The sequence below is a fragment of the Hemiscyllium ocellatum genome, chromosome 33, assembly GCF_020745735.1.
Source record: "Hemiscyllium ocellatum isolate sHemOce1 chromosome 33, sHemOce1.pat.X.cur, whole genome shotgun sequence".
Lineage (NCBI taxonomy): Eukaryota > Metazoa > Chordata > Chondrichthyes > Orectolobiformes > Hemiscylliidae > Hemiscyllium > Hemiscyllium ocellatum.
The window spans coordinates 16,213,293-16,227,654 of NC_083433.1; the positions used below are offsets into that span (position 1 = coordinate 16,213,293).

The window sequence follows — 14,362 nt, forward strand, 5'->3', positions numbered from 1 at the left end:
CACGTACCACCCTCTGCGTGAAAACATTGCCCCTGAGGTCTCTTTTATACCTGTCCCCTCTGACCCTAAAACTATGCCCTCATGATGAGTGCATCGGCCCAGCTGAACGCACTCAGCATCAGCACACGCTTCCGTCGTCATGGCGAATACAGAATTGGTTGCTTTCCTTCACTCCAATGAAGGAATGCGGAGTGGCTGAGCACACTGAGGTCACTCGGGGTAAGTATCAGATCAGAGTGACGTGATTGAGGACCTACAGCTGTAACTCAGTGAGTAACACCATGACCACATAAACCTGAAGGCTGTGTGTTGATGTCCAGCTCTCAACCTTGCCACATGTCCCATTGCAGGAGATGTGAATTAGAAGCAGGAAGAGAAGATTGGGCCCTCTCCACCAGTCACTACATTGACGTCTCATCCAACTGTAGCCTCAAGACCACTTTCCAGCAGGTTCCTTTCCCATTCTTGACTCGTTTATGCATCTGAGTAACTTGAATATAACCCAAAAGCACAGCTCTCTGAGGTAGAATGGTTCAAGTACTATCAACTGCTCTTTATCTCTGTCTTAAGTGAGAGACCACACCCCCTCTCCCTTTCAAAGTGTGGTCCCTCAGACATGGATTTCCCCTTTGCTGAGGTTCGTTCTCCCAGCATTTCATAGAATCCCTACAGTGTGGGAACAAGCCATTCGGCCCATCCAGTCCACACCCCCCTCCAAAGAGCAGCCCACTCAGACCTAGCACCCCCGCCCCCATCCTATCCCTGCGTTTCACACAGCTAACCACAAGCTTGCATATTCATGGACACTATGGGACAATTTAGCGCGGCCAATCCACTGGACTTGCACATCTTTGGACTGTGGGGGGAAACTGGAGCACCTGGAGGAAACCCTCGCAGACACGGGGAGAATGTGCAAACTCCACACAGGTAGTCACCCGAGACTGGAATTGAACCTGGGTCCCTGGCGATGTGAGGCAGCAGTGCTAACCACTGAGCCACTGTATCACCCCCATTTACCCTGTCTGGGCCCTCAGAATCTTTTATGTCTCAATGAGATTAAAGATGTTGCAACAAATGAAGAGACATTCACATCCTGTTAACCTCCCAGTGTCGAAGTTAGTTACCTGTACAAAGTGTTGGAGCTCCTGGACTCTGGTTTGCAGCTGGTCATTGTCATGTTGCAATTTTATGACGCTTTGCCTGCTTGGCATGTTCTCAATGTCTTTCTTCAGCTTGTTGGAGATTCTACGGGCCATTAGACACTCCTCCTCAATCCCATACAATCTGCATCTCATCTGGTCAGTCTGGAAGAGAATTCATCGGTTTGACAAAGGCGAGGTCACCTCTGGCCTGATTCTTCATCAAGAATCCAACAGCAGCTGCTGGTGGTCGAATCATAGAATCACCACAGTATGGAAACAGGCCATTTGGCCCAACAAGTCCACACCGACCTTTTGAAGAGTATCCCACCCAGACCTATTCCCCCACCCTCCATTTACCCCTGACTAATGGACCTACCTACACATCCCTGGACACAATGGAGCAATTTAGCATGGCCAATATGCCTGACCTGCACATCTTTGGACTGTGGGAGGAAACCATAGCACCCAGAGGAAACCCACACAGACACAGGAAGAATGTGCAAACCCCACACAGACAGTCGCCTGAGGCTGGAATCAAACGCAGATCCATGACGCTGTGAGGCAGCAGTGCTAACCACTGAGCCACTGTGCCTTTCACGCGATGTGAGTGTCATAGGCAAGGCCTACATGTCTTGTCCTTCCTAATTGTATTTGAACTGACTGACTTTCAAAAAGACTTCAGACCAGGTAAAGGTGTTAGAATTCTTTCTGAAAGACACGAAGGTGTGAAACAGCACTGGGTCTATCTCTCTCTCTCTCTCTGTCCTGGTGTGAAACAGCGATGGGTCTATTTTTCTCTCTCTCTCTCTCTCTCTCTGTCCTGGTGTGAAACAGCACTGGGTCTATTTCTCTCTCTCTCTCTCTCTGTCCTGGTGTGAAACAGCACTGGGTCTATTTCTCTCTCTCTCTCTCTCTCTCTCTGTCCCGGTGTGAAACAGCACTGGGTCTATTTCTCTCTCTCTCTCTCTCCTGGTGTGAAACAGCGATGGGTCTATTTCTCTCTCTTTCTCTCTCTCTGTCCTGGTGTGAAACAGCATTGGGTCTATATCTCTCTCTCTCTCTGACCTGGTTGAAATAGTGAAAAAGTCAAGTAAAACCTGCCTTGTGGACTCTAACTTGTATTTTTAAAGAAATAAGTCCATTGAGTATATTTACAGAAGACATTCATTAGAGCTTGCCAAAGTACTTCTATCACGAAGAATAACATGTACCTGAAACAACAAAAAGACATGAACTATATTACACTGGACAAAAATACTGCGAAGTTTTTTGATTGCATTATGGTGGAAGGACTGTTATTATGAACTTCCTGTTTCGTTATTTTTCTAATTTATTAAAATGAGTTTTCACTTTTGAAATTCCATAATGGTGGGCTTCTTATTTCTAATTTCTTTTCCCCAAAGAACTTGCCCTGAAGCATGAGGATCTAAATACCTTTGTGGTGTCATTGCCGACCTGCAAACGTTTCACAGTATTCAACTCAGGACATGTGACAAGGAAAGTAATTATCAATTGTTCAGGCTGGCGCACCTACAGTCGGGTAAATTCAATAGATGCTGTGTCACTGCCTGGTTCGGGAACTGTGCCGTCTCGGAATGTAAGACCGTACAATGGATAGTCAGGACAGCTGAGAAGATCATCGGGGGTCTCTCTCTCTCCCCTCCACCACAGACATTTACATCGCATGCAGCATCCAAAAGGCTAACAGCATTGCGGAAGACCCCACACACCCCTCACTCAAACACTTCTCCCTCCTGCCATCTGGCAGAAGACACAGAGCATTCGGTCTCTCACGGCCAGACTGTGCAACAGTTTCTTTCCCCCAAGCCATCAGGTTCCTTAACACAGTATGATCAAACTCTTTCCCATCCGAAATTCTTTGCACGATTTTGAATTGCTGCTCAAACCGTGTCTGTTAATTATCATTCTCTTTTATGACACTGTAATTTGTGTGTTTTGAACTTTATGCTGCCTATGGTATGATTGTATAGTTTGTGCTGTCCATGTAGCACCCTTGGTCCTGGAGGGACGCTGTCTCATTTTTTGCTGTATTAGTTAATTATGGTAGACATGACAAATAAAACCTACTCTACTCTCTACTCTGTGTTGTCTTGCAGGATTTCTGATGTGACAGTTTAAGACTCTTGTTCCTTTCTCGATTACTCACGCACTCTGACCCTCTGACTGACTTCCTTCTAGATTCTCCTACATCACTGTATGTCCGTGGATGTCTGTGGTGAGGCAACATATAGTGGTGTTCTATTTTTAGTGCTGTTAGCTACTGGTCCTTCTCTCTTCACTTGAAGGGTTGTAAAACCTCATTAAAAATATATACAAACAGACACACCAAGCTGCAAAGAACAAAAAGTTAAACTAGAATCACTGCCTCCTCTTGTAAAAAACACAAATAAACATATAAATTAAACTTAACGTTGTCCATTATTTTTAACAATATATATCAAACAGCAGCCCCATTCCCATTTACCGAGTAAGATCAACAGATACAGCCACAAAATGGCTTCTCTTATCACTCGCACCATGTTACCCCTCATAGTTCCCCATCTCTGATCCCCTCATAGAGTTACACAGCACAGAAACAGGCCTTTCAGTCCAACCAGTCAATGCTTAACATAATCCCAAACTCAACTCGTCCCACCTGCCTACTCCTGGCGCAAACCCCTCTAAATCTTCCCTATTTGAAATAACTGTACAGAAGCCGGTGTCCTGTCACCAAGTCATCCTTTATTTACTTGTGCACAGTAACACTGACTGTGGGTCAGCCTGCTCAGAGTCAGTCCCTGAACTGAAGAGATTCGGAATCCCTTGTTTATACCTTTTGCCCAGGGCTCTCTGATTGGCCCAGGTCAACATCCCCAATCAGGGATCTCAATATCAATGTGATAAATCTGGTTCCAATCACTACACCATCCATGTACTTACCTAAGTGCCTTCTAAACATTGTAACTGCACCCACATCCACCACTTCCTCAGGACGTTTATTCCACAGAAGAACCACTCTCTGCGTTAAAAAAAAATGCTCCTCATGTCTTTTTTAAATCTCTCACCTCTCACCTTAAAAATATGCGCCCAGTCTTAAAATCCCCCACCATAGTGGTATAGACACTTCCTATCAACTGGACCTATATCCCTCATGATTTTATAAATCTCTATAAGGTCAACCTCTCAACCTCGTCCAATCCAGTGAAGAGAGTCCCGTATTTCTCATTTGGACGGGTAGCATCACCTGAAAGCACAGCGTGTACCCTGCTCTACCTCAATGCTGAATCTCAAAACCCCTCCACTGCCCTCAGTGTTTATGTTTCTGAGGAATAAACACTCCATCTAGTTAAACATTTGAAAGGCTGAAGCCATGTTTGCAGTCTGTCAGTGGTGCATACCAACTGCACCATCACAATTTGGAAACTAGATGGCACTGTGTCCATTTTGAAGTCACCCGGCAGGTCAGAGTGCCAATTCTACCCCTTGGTCGACCTCTTAAAGGAAGGATATTAATAAAGCTGGAAAGGGTTCAGTATAGATTTACCAGGACGATGCCAGAAATGGAGGATCTGAGTTACAAGGAGAGGCTGAGACATTTTTCACTGGAGTGTAGAAGGTTGAGGGGTACCTCACAGCAGCCTATAAGGTCATGAGGGATATAGATAAGTTGAATGGCAGGTGTCTTTTCCCCAGAGTGGGAAGATTAGGGGGCATTCTTTTAAGGTGAGAGGCCAAAAGATTTGAAAAAAACATAAGGGGAAAATATTTTTACACAGAAAGTGATCCATGTGCAGATCGAACTTTCAGAGGAAGTGGTGGATGTCGGTAGAGTTACAACATTTAAAAGACATTTGGATAAGTACATGAATACGAAATGTTTGGAAGGTTATAGGCCAGGAGAGGGTAGGTGGCACTGGTTTAGTTTGGCATTATGGTCAGCATGAAGGGTTGGATTGAAGGGTCTGTTTCCGTGCTGTATGACTCTATGACCACTCTCCCATCTCATTGACCCTCCTGATCCCACCCAACATTGCGTCCTCTGCCACTGTCCAACAGCACCATGGACCTCTCCTGTTCACGTCATCCCTCCTCCAAGACCCTTGCTCTGGGTGCTCCTGACCCATCTGTGGACTGCGTTTACCAACCTGTTTCCGAGGAGATCAGACATTAACCCCCTTCCCAGTTTGAAGAAAACCCTACAAACACTTTGAGCTAGAGAAAGGTGCACCTTGTTACAAGGTCGCCCCGTAAGTTTATGTTTGATTGATTCTTTAAAGGAGATATTCTCTATTTGCCTTAGATGTGAAGTATTACTCAGAGGGCACACATGGTGGCGCCAATTCCTCTGTCACCACCAACTTGATTTGCAGGTTCCTTCGGGGCAATCAGTCGTGGTTTGCAGAGCATCTCAGTGCAAACGATGCATTGTGTGTGATTTTTCTTGTTTGTTTATTCATCTGTGAGATGCGGGCACCGCTGGCTGGGCCCAGCATTTATTGCCCACCTATTGTCCTCCTTGAAGGACATCAGTGAGCCAAATGGGGTCTTAACAGCAGTCAGCAATGGTCACGTGGTCATCATCAGGCTTGTTAAAAAAAAATAAAAATCCAGGTTTTTGATTCAATTCAAACTTCACCATTTCCCAGGGTCAATCTACCAGAACATTCGCGTGGAGCTCTGCATCACAAGTACAGTGGCAACACCACGGCATCTCACAGAATCTCTACTTTGCAGCAAGAAGCCATTTGGCCCATCGAGTCCACACTGACCCTCTGAAGAGCATCCTGGCAGCCTTGCATTTCCCATGAAGGGCTTTTGCCCGGAACGTCGACTCTCCTGCTTCTCGGATGCTGCCTGACCGGCTGTGCTTTTCCAGCAACACACTCTCGACTCTAATCTCCAGCGTCTGCAGTCCTCACTTTGGCATTTTCACCTAGCATGCATATCCTTGGACACTATGGGCAATTTAGCACAGCCAATCCACCTAACCTGCACATCTTTAGACTGTGGTAAGAAACCCACGCAGATACAGGGAGAATTTGCAAACTTCACCCATTCCTTGGGTGGAATCGAACCTGGATCCTTGGCACTGTGAGGCAGCTTTGCTAACCACTGAGCCACCCATAAAATTAAAATCTCACCACCTGGCTTGGTGGGATTCAAACCCATACCTTCAGAACATTCACCCGAGTTGCAAGATTACCAGTCCAGTGCCATGACCACCATCTGCCCTACTGTCCAGTGTTCCCTGTGAACTGTTCCAATCAGAATGGGTGAACTGCGATGTGGCACACTTGCCTTTATTGGTCAGTGCATTAAGTATAGGAGTTGGGATGTCATGTTGCGGGTGTACAGGACTGTGGTTAGACTGCTTTTGGAGTACTGTGGTTTGATTCAGGATATCTGGTCAGCATGGATGAGTTGGACCAAAGGGTCTACTTCCATGCTGCACATCTCTATGACTCTATTAATTTAGGAATCTGGTCAATATGGACTGTTGGACTGAAGGGTCTGTTTCTGTGCTGTATAACTCTGTGACACGATGATTATTAATTTAGGAATCTGGTCAGTATGGACTGTTGGACTGAAGGGTCTGTTTCTATGACTCTATTTGTGAGGAGTCCACTCTGTGCCAATACAAAAGGAAGGTTCAGCCACTCTGGCCCCTCACCTCCAGCTGCAGCTCCCGGCTCCTCGACACCGCCATGCTCTTCTCCTCGTTGAGCTGGGCGTAGCGCAGAGCCAGCAAGTAGTTCTCCTCCTTGATCTTGTTGAGCTCGTTGTTGTGGAGGTTGAACTCCTCCTTCAGCTTGCTGTAGCGTTCCTGCAGGCTCCTCAGCTCCAGGTGGTCGTGGCTCAGCTGCTTGTTACTCTCCTGCAGCATCTCGCACTTGCTGTGAAGTTGGTGGATCACCACGGCCTTGTCCCTCAGTTGTTTCTGCATCTTGACCGCCTCGCCCATCAGGAACTGCGTCAACCCCTCGTAACCCTCTTCGACTGCGGGAACAGACAGAAGAATCATTTCACAACATCGATAACCTGAAAGGAAACCTGCTATCATCACCCTGGCTGAATGCCTTAATCTTCTAAAGGTTCCTTCATTCCTATGGACTGGTGGCTAATGTGACTGATCCAGCTTTCAGCAGCAATCTACACACAAATACCAGCCCTCTAATCAGCTGATAAAATCTGGTTTAGCAGATTGTTAAGGTTAACTACGACTGATGGATATTAATTGAACTATTTCACACAGAAAGTGGTGCATAAAAGCAATGAGTTGCCAGAGGAAGTGGTATTGCATGGGGGATGACCTTACAGCGGTTTATGCAATCATGAGGGGGTATGGACAGGGTGAATAGTCACGGTCTTTTCCCCAGGATAGCAGAGTCCAAAACTAGAGAGTACAGGTTTAAGGTGAGTGGGGAAAGACTTAAAAGGGATCTAAGGGGCAACGTTTTCACACAGCGGGTGGTGCTTGTGTGGAATGAGGAAGTGGTAGAGGCTGGTACAATTACAACATTTAAAAAGACATTTGGACAGTACGTAGATAGGAAAGGTTTAGAGGGATTTGGCCTGGATTCAGGAAAATGGGACGAACTCAGTTTAAGAAAGCTGATCTGCATGGATGAGATTGGCCAAAGGGTCTGTTTCTGTGCTGTACGACGCTGTGTCTTTGCGCACATCTAAACAGGGGATAGCTGTCACACAGGGAGGAGGGAAGGAGAGAGCTGTAAGATTGAGTAAGTAAATAAGCTCTGCACAATGGAAAGCAATGTATCTTTTGGGCTCCGTCTGTAATATTCTCATCTTGGGTGGCACAGTAGCACAGTGGTTAGCACTGCTGAGACCTGGGTTCAATTCCCGCCTCAGGCAACTGTCTGTGTGGAGTTTGCACATTCTCCCCGTGTCTTTGCGGGTTTGCTCTGGTTTCCTCCCACAGTCCAAAAATGTGCAGGTTAGATGAATTGGCCATGCTAAAATTGCCTGTAGTGTTAGGTATAGGGAAACGGGTTTGGGGGAGTTTGCGCTTCGGAGGGTCAGTGTGGACTTGCTGGGCCGAAGGGCCTGTTTCCACACTGTAAGTAATCTAATCTTCTTTGTTAGAAGGCTGTGGATTCAAATTCCACCCAAACTGGCACTCCAGAGAGAACGCTTCACGGTCAGAGCTACTTCTTTTGATGAGATGTTAAACCGAGATACTGTCTACTCTTTCAGGTAAATGTAAAACATCCCAATGCCGCTATTCTGAAGAAGTGCAGGAGATTTATACCTAGTGGTGTTGACAACATTTATCCTCGCACCAACATTACATGGTCAGATTAACTCATCATTATCACATTGTTGTCTGTGGGAGTCTGCGGTTCTGCACACTGTTTCCTACATGACATGACTGCAATTTGACAGCTGTAGAGTACCATGGGACAGGCTGCGTTCAGGAAGGATGCTATATAAATGCAAATCTTCCACCGTCACCTCATGAATGTGCCACACACTGCAAACCTACAGCACCAGAAACACTTGCCACAACAAGAGCATCACATTTCAGCATGGGAATGGGTGACACGGTGGCTCCGAGGTTAGCGTTGCTGTCTCACAGCGCCAGGGACCTGGGTTCGATTCCAGCCTCGGACGACTGTGTGGAGTTTGCACACTCTCCCCGTGTCAGCGTGGGTTTCCTCCCACGGTCCAAAAGATGTGCGGGTTAGGTGGACTGGTCATGCTAAATTGCCCCATCCTGTGCAAGGATGTGTGGGTTCGGTGCATTAGTCAGGGGTAAACGTAGAGGGGGTAGGTTGGTCTTTAGAGGGTCAGTGTGGACTTGTTGGGCCGAATGGCCTGTTTCCATACTGTGGATATTCTACGATGATAGAAGATCAATTCTGTTTTTATGTTTAAGGTGTACAATGTATCTTCTTTCGCCACAACAATGTCACCTTTCAACACCTCTCCCCTGAAAAAGGTTCACACTGCACACGTGCAATGTACTGCACATGCTCTGTGAAATGCCCTGCCAATAACAAACATGGCGGCACCCAAATGAGCACAATAATTATGAGTGATTGGGACAAAGTGCCATTCTGGCAGGGGAAGTGCACAGATTTGTTTTGCACATGTGCGCAAAGAAAAATACCAGAATTCCAGTCAAAAGTCAATGAACTATACAGTTGTTTCAGTCTAATACTCCTGCATACCTCTTTGAGGAACACAGTGGTGTAATGGTGGTGAGGTAAGATTAGTTGCCCAAAGTAATGTTCCAAACTAATGTGTCACGGTGGGATTTAAACTGAAATAATAAAACCTGGAATTGAAAACTCCAGGTTGACCATGAAGCCATCACTAATTGCTGCAAAAACCCATCTGGTTCACTTCAGGGAAGGAATTCTGCCATTCTTACCTGGTCTGACCTACGTGACTTCAGATCCACAGCTTAACCACCCTCTGAAATGGCTAGATAAGCCACTCAGATGACCAACTGACAATCTCACTAGATTATTAATCCACAGGCCCCAGGGTAATGTTGTAAGGACCTGGGTTCAAATCCTGCCATGGCAGATGCTGGAATTTGAATTCAACAAAAATCTGGAATTAAGAGTCTAATGATGATCATTGGAAAAAAACACATCTAGTTCACTAATGCCCCTTCGGGAAGGAATCCGCCGTCCTTACCTCATCTGGCTGACAAAGGTGTTGGGACGGAAGTTGAAAAGAGAGGTGCCAGGCAGGTTTTTCACACAAAGGGTGGTGAGTGCCTGGAATGTGCTGTCAGAGGAGGTGGTGGAAGCAGACACAATAGCAGCATTCAAGAAGCACCTGGACAAATATATGAAAAGGAAGGGAGTAGAGGGATAGGGATCCTGTCAGTGAAGACAGTTTCAGGATGGAAGCGCAAAATGTGTAGGCCCAGCCGGGGAGGGCTGTTCCTATGCTGTGTTGTTCTAGCCTCGCCTACGTGGGACTCCAGGCCCACATTGAAGTGGTTCAAATGGCCTCTCAGTTGGAGTAGGCAATGGACTATTGGTATTACAGGACTAGGCAATAAATGCCGGCCCAGTTTGTGGTGCCCATATCCCATGAAAGAACTAATAATCGATGCTGGAGGACAGATTCTGGTCCCTGTGCGGCTGAATTCCAATATCAGCACTGTGGCTCAGTGATTAGCACTGTTGCCTCACAGGGCCAGGGACCCCGGTTTGATTCCAGCCTCGGGTGACTGTTTGCAAATATCCCTGTGTCTGCGTGGGTTTCCTCCAGGTGCTCCATTTCCTCCCATAGTCTGAAGATGTATAGGGTGAACTGGCCATGCTAAATTGCCCATAGTGTTCAGGGATGTGTAGGTTAGGTGCATTGGTCAGGAGCAAATGGAAAGCAATAGGGGAATGGGTCTGGGTGGGATACTCTCCAAACGGTCAGTGCAGACTTGTTGGGCTGAATGTCCTGTTTCCACTCTGTAGGGATTTTATGATGAATATCTTGAATCAGAATAAAAGAAGTTCATTCAATATGGATGTAGGTTTGCTCGATGAGCTGGAAGGTTCATTTTCAGACGTTTCGTCACCCTACTAGGTAATATCTTCAGTGAGCCTCTGGACAGCTTCATCCTGAGTCTCACTGAAGATGTTGCTGAGTATGGTGATGAAACATCTGAAAATGAACCTTCCAGCTCAGCGAACAAACCTACATTCAGAACCTCAACCTGAGCTACAAATCTTCTCAAAACTCACTTCATTCAATATTTCAAATCCATCCTCCAGAACTCCGATGAGCAATAAAGGACTTTGAGCATATATAGGTCACTGTGCTTGCTCTCCCACTCAGTACTACCTTCCTGTCTGTGCCCAATAATCCTTGACTCCCTCCCATTGTAACTAATCCCTTTGCTTTTACATCCATCTTATGGTGCAGGAACCAGCACTCAGTTAAGCATTTCCACATTTAGAGGACAGATTGTTCGAAGTGATTGCTACAGTTGCTGTGTACAGTCAGAAATAAAGAAGGAATTGTCATAGTCAAACAGCGAATAATTAGTAGTGCAGTTTGGGCTCAATGTGAAATGAAGTATAGTCCAATTGCTCTGTGCAGTAAGAACTTTGGTGAAAGTTTAGGTGTTCAGAAAGATAGCACAGTGGCTCAGTGGTTAGCACTCCTGCCTCACAGCGCCAAACCCTGGGTTCAATTCCAGCCTCGGGTGATTATCTCTGTGGAGTTTGCATGTTGTTCCTGTGTCTGCTCCAGTTTCCTCCCACAGATATGCAGGTTAGGGTGGACTAGCTGTGGGAAATTGTCTGGATTAGCCACTGGAGATGCAGGGCTATGGGGGCGAGTCTGGGAGGGATGCTCTTTGGAGGGTCAGTGTGGACTTGTTTGGCTGAACAGTCTGTTTCCATACTGTAGGGATTCTAAGACTCAAAATAAGTTTTTTAAAAATTTATTTACTTGGCAAGGGTGTCGCTGATTGGACCAGCATTTATTGTCCATCCCTAATTGCCCAGCGGGCAGTTAAAAATCAGCCACATTGCTATGGGTCTGGAGTCAATTGTAGGCCAGATCAGATTCCTTACAGGCCCTTCGGCCCAACAAGTCCACACTGACCCTCCAAAGAGTAACCCACCCAGACCCATTTCCCTCTGACTAACGCACCTAACACTCCAGGCAATTTAGCATGGCCAATTCACCTGGCCAGCACCTCTTTGGACTGTGGGAGGAAACTGGAGCACCCGGAAGAAACACACGCAGACACGGGGAGAATGTGCAAACTCCACACAGACAGTTGCCTGAGGTTGGGATCGAACCTGGGATCCTGATGCTGTGAGGCAGCAGTACTAACCACTGAGCCACCATGCCACCCATAGATAGCAGCTTCCTTCACTAAAGGATATTAGTGAACCAGAGGTAGTATATTAGCGTGAAGAGAGGATTGGCTAACTAACAGAGAGAGACTTGATGTAAAGGAGACATTTTCAAAATGGCAAGTGTTTATTTATAATATGTATTACTAACTTGGATGAGGAAAGTGAAAGTACTATCGCCAAGTTTGTGATAAATGAGAAAGCAAGTGGAGAGGATGACACAGAGGGATACAGACAGGTTTTGCGAGTGAGCATAAACTTGGAAGGTGGAATATAATGCGAAGAAATGTGAGGTTAGGCACTTTGGCAGAAAGAATAGAGGAGTTGAATATTATTTAAAGGAAGAAGGACTGCAGGAGGTGACAGAACAGATTGATTCAGGCCTCGTGCATAAATCACATGAAGACTAGTATCAAGTTCAACAGATAACAGAGAAGGGAAATGGAACATTAGCCCTTATTCCAAAGGTAAGGGAGTATAAAAATAGGGAATTTTTGCTTAGAACGATAAAAAGCATCCGTTAGACCAGTGCTGAAACACTGTGAACAGTTTTGGGACCTTTTAACTCAGGAATTGGAGATAATCCAGAGAAGATTCACTTGGCTGATCCCATATGTGGAGGGTCAGGTGAGGTTGGTTAGGTTGAGTAGGTTGGGCCTACTCAGCTTTCCATACAGGAAAGAGAGAGGGGACTTTATTGAGACACACAGGATTCTTAAAGGATTTGACAGGGTACACACGGAAAGATCATTTCCGCTTGTTTGTGGGTCTAGGACCAGAGAATGCAATCTCAGAATAGGGGTTGCATAAATAGGACAAAGATGAAGTGGAATTTCTCCCCTCAGAGAGCAGAGAATTGATAAAACTCAGTACTACAGAAGGCTGTAAAGGCTGGGTCATGAAGTATACAGAGGAACCTCAATTATCTGAAGGACATAGGCAGGGAATATTTCATTCGGATAATTGAATTCTAGATAATTAAATGCTGGATAACATAGTGTCGTGACCTTGTGATCTTGCCAGATAATCCGATATTCAGAAAATTGAATGCTGGAAATTCGAGGTTAATCTGTATTCAAGGCTGAGATAGACAAGTTTTTTTAAGAGCAAAGAATTAAGGGAGAAAAGGCAGCAAAGTGGTGTTAAGGATTATCTTTGTTGCCCATGGTGATGGTTATTGGGCCTGATCTCTTTGAATGGAGGAGCAAACTCGATGGGCTGAATGGCCAACTTCCACGCATACATCTTAGAGTCATAGAGTCATAGAGATGTACAGCACGGAAACAGACCCTTTGGTCCAACCCGTCCGTGCCAACCAGATATCCCAACCTAATCTAGTCCCACCTGCCAGCACGCGGCCCATATCCCTCCAAACCCTTCCTATTCATATACCCATCCACATGCCTCTTAAATGCTGCAATTGCACCAGCCTCCACAACATCTTCTGACAGCTCATTCCATACACGTACCACCCTCTGCATGAAAAAGTTGCCCCTAAGGTCTCTTTTATATCTTTCTCCTCTCACCCTAAACCTATGCCCTCTAGTTCTGGACTCCCCAATCCCAGGGAAAAGACTTTGTCTATTTATCCTATCCATGCCCCTCATAATTTTGTAAACCTCTATAAGGTCACCTCTCAGCCTCCGACGCTCCAGGGAAAACAGCCCCAGCCTGTTCAGCCTCTCCCTATAGCTCAGATCCTCCAACCCTGGCAATATCCTTGTAAATCTTTTCTGAACCCTTTCAAGTATCACAACATCTTTCCGATAGGAAGACCAAAATTGCACGCAATATTCCAACAGTGGCCTAACCAATGTCCTGTACAGCTGCAATATGACCCCCCCAACTCCTGTACTCAATATTCTGACCAATAAAGTAAAGCATACCAAACGCCTTCTTCACTATCCTATCTACCTGCGACTCCACTTTCAAGGAGCTATGAACCTGCACTCTGAGGTCTCTTTGTTCAGCAACACTCCCTAGGACCTTACCATTAAGTGTATAAGTCCTGCTTAGATTTGCTTTCCCAAAATGCAGCACCTCGCATTTAGCTGAATTAAAATCCATCTGCCACTTCTCAGCCCATTGGCCCATCTGGTCCAAATCCTGTTGTAATCTGAGGTAACCCTCTTCGCTGTCCACTACACCTCCAATTTTGGTGTTATCTGCAAAATACTAATTGTACCTCCTATGTTCGCATCCAAATCATTTATGTAAATGATAAAAAGTAGAGGGCCCAGCACTGATTCTTGTGGCACTCCACTGGTCACAGGCCTCCAATCTGAAAAACAACCCTCCACCACCACCCTCTGTCTTCTACCTTTGAGCCAGTTCTGTATCCAAATGGCTAGTTCTCCCTGTATTCCGTGAGAT

At 45.9% G+C, this 14,362-nt stretch overlaps 1 protein-coding gene across 1 annotated transcript in view; it reads right to left on the reverse strand.

Moving 5' to 3' along the window:
• The window catches only part of LOC132831256 (caspase recruitment domain-containing protein 11-like), a 114,030-nt gene that overhangs the window by 57,656 nt on the left and 42,012 nt on the right, over positions 1-14,362 (reverse strand). The window contains exons 4-5 of the mRNA XM_060849277.1: positions 6,814-7,139; positions 1,125-1,304 (exon numbers count right to left, since the gene is read on the reverse strand). Of these exons, the coding sequence (XP_060705260.1) occupies positions 1,125-1,304; positions 6,814-7,139 (506 nt within the window). The remainder of the gene's footprint in view (positions 1-1,124; positions 1,305-6,813; positions 7,140-14,362) is intronic.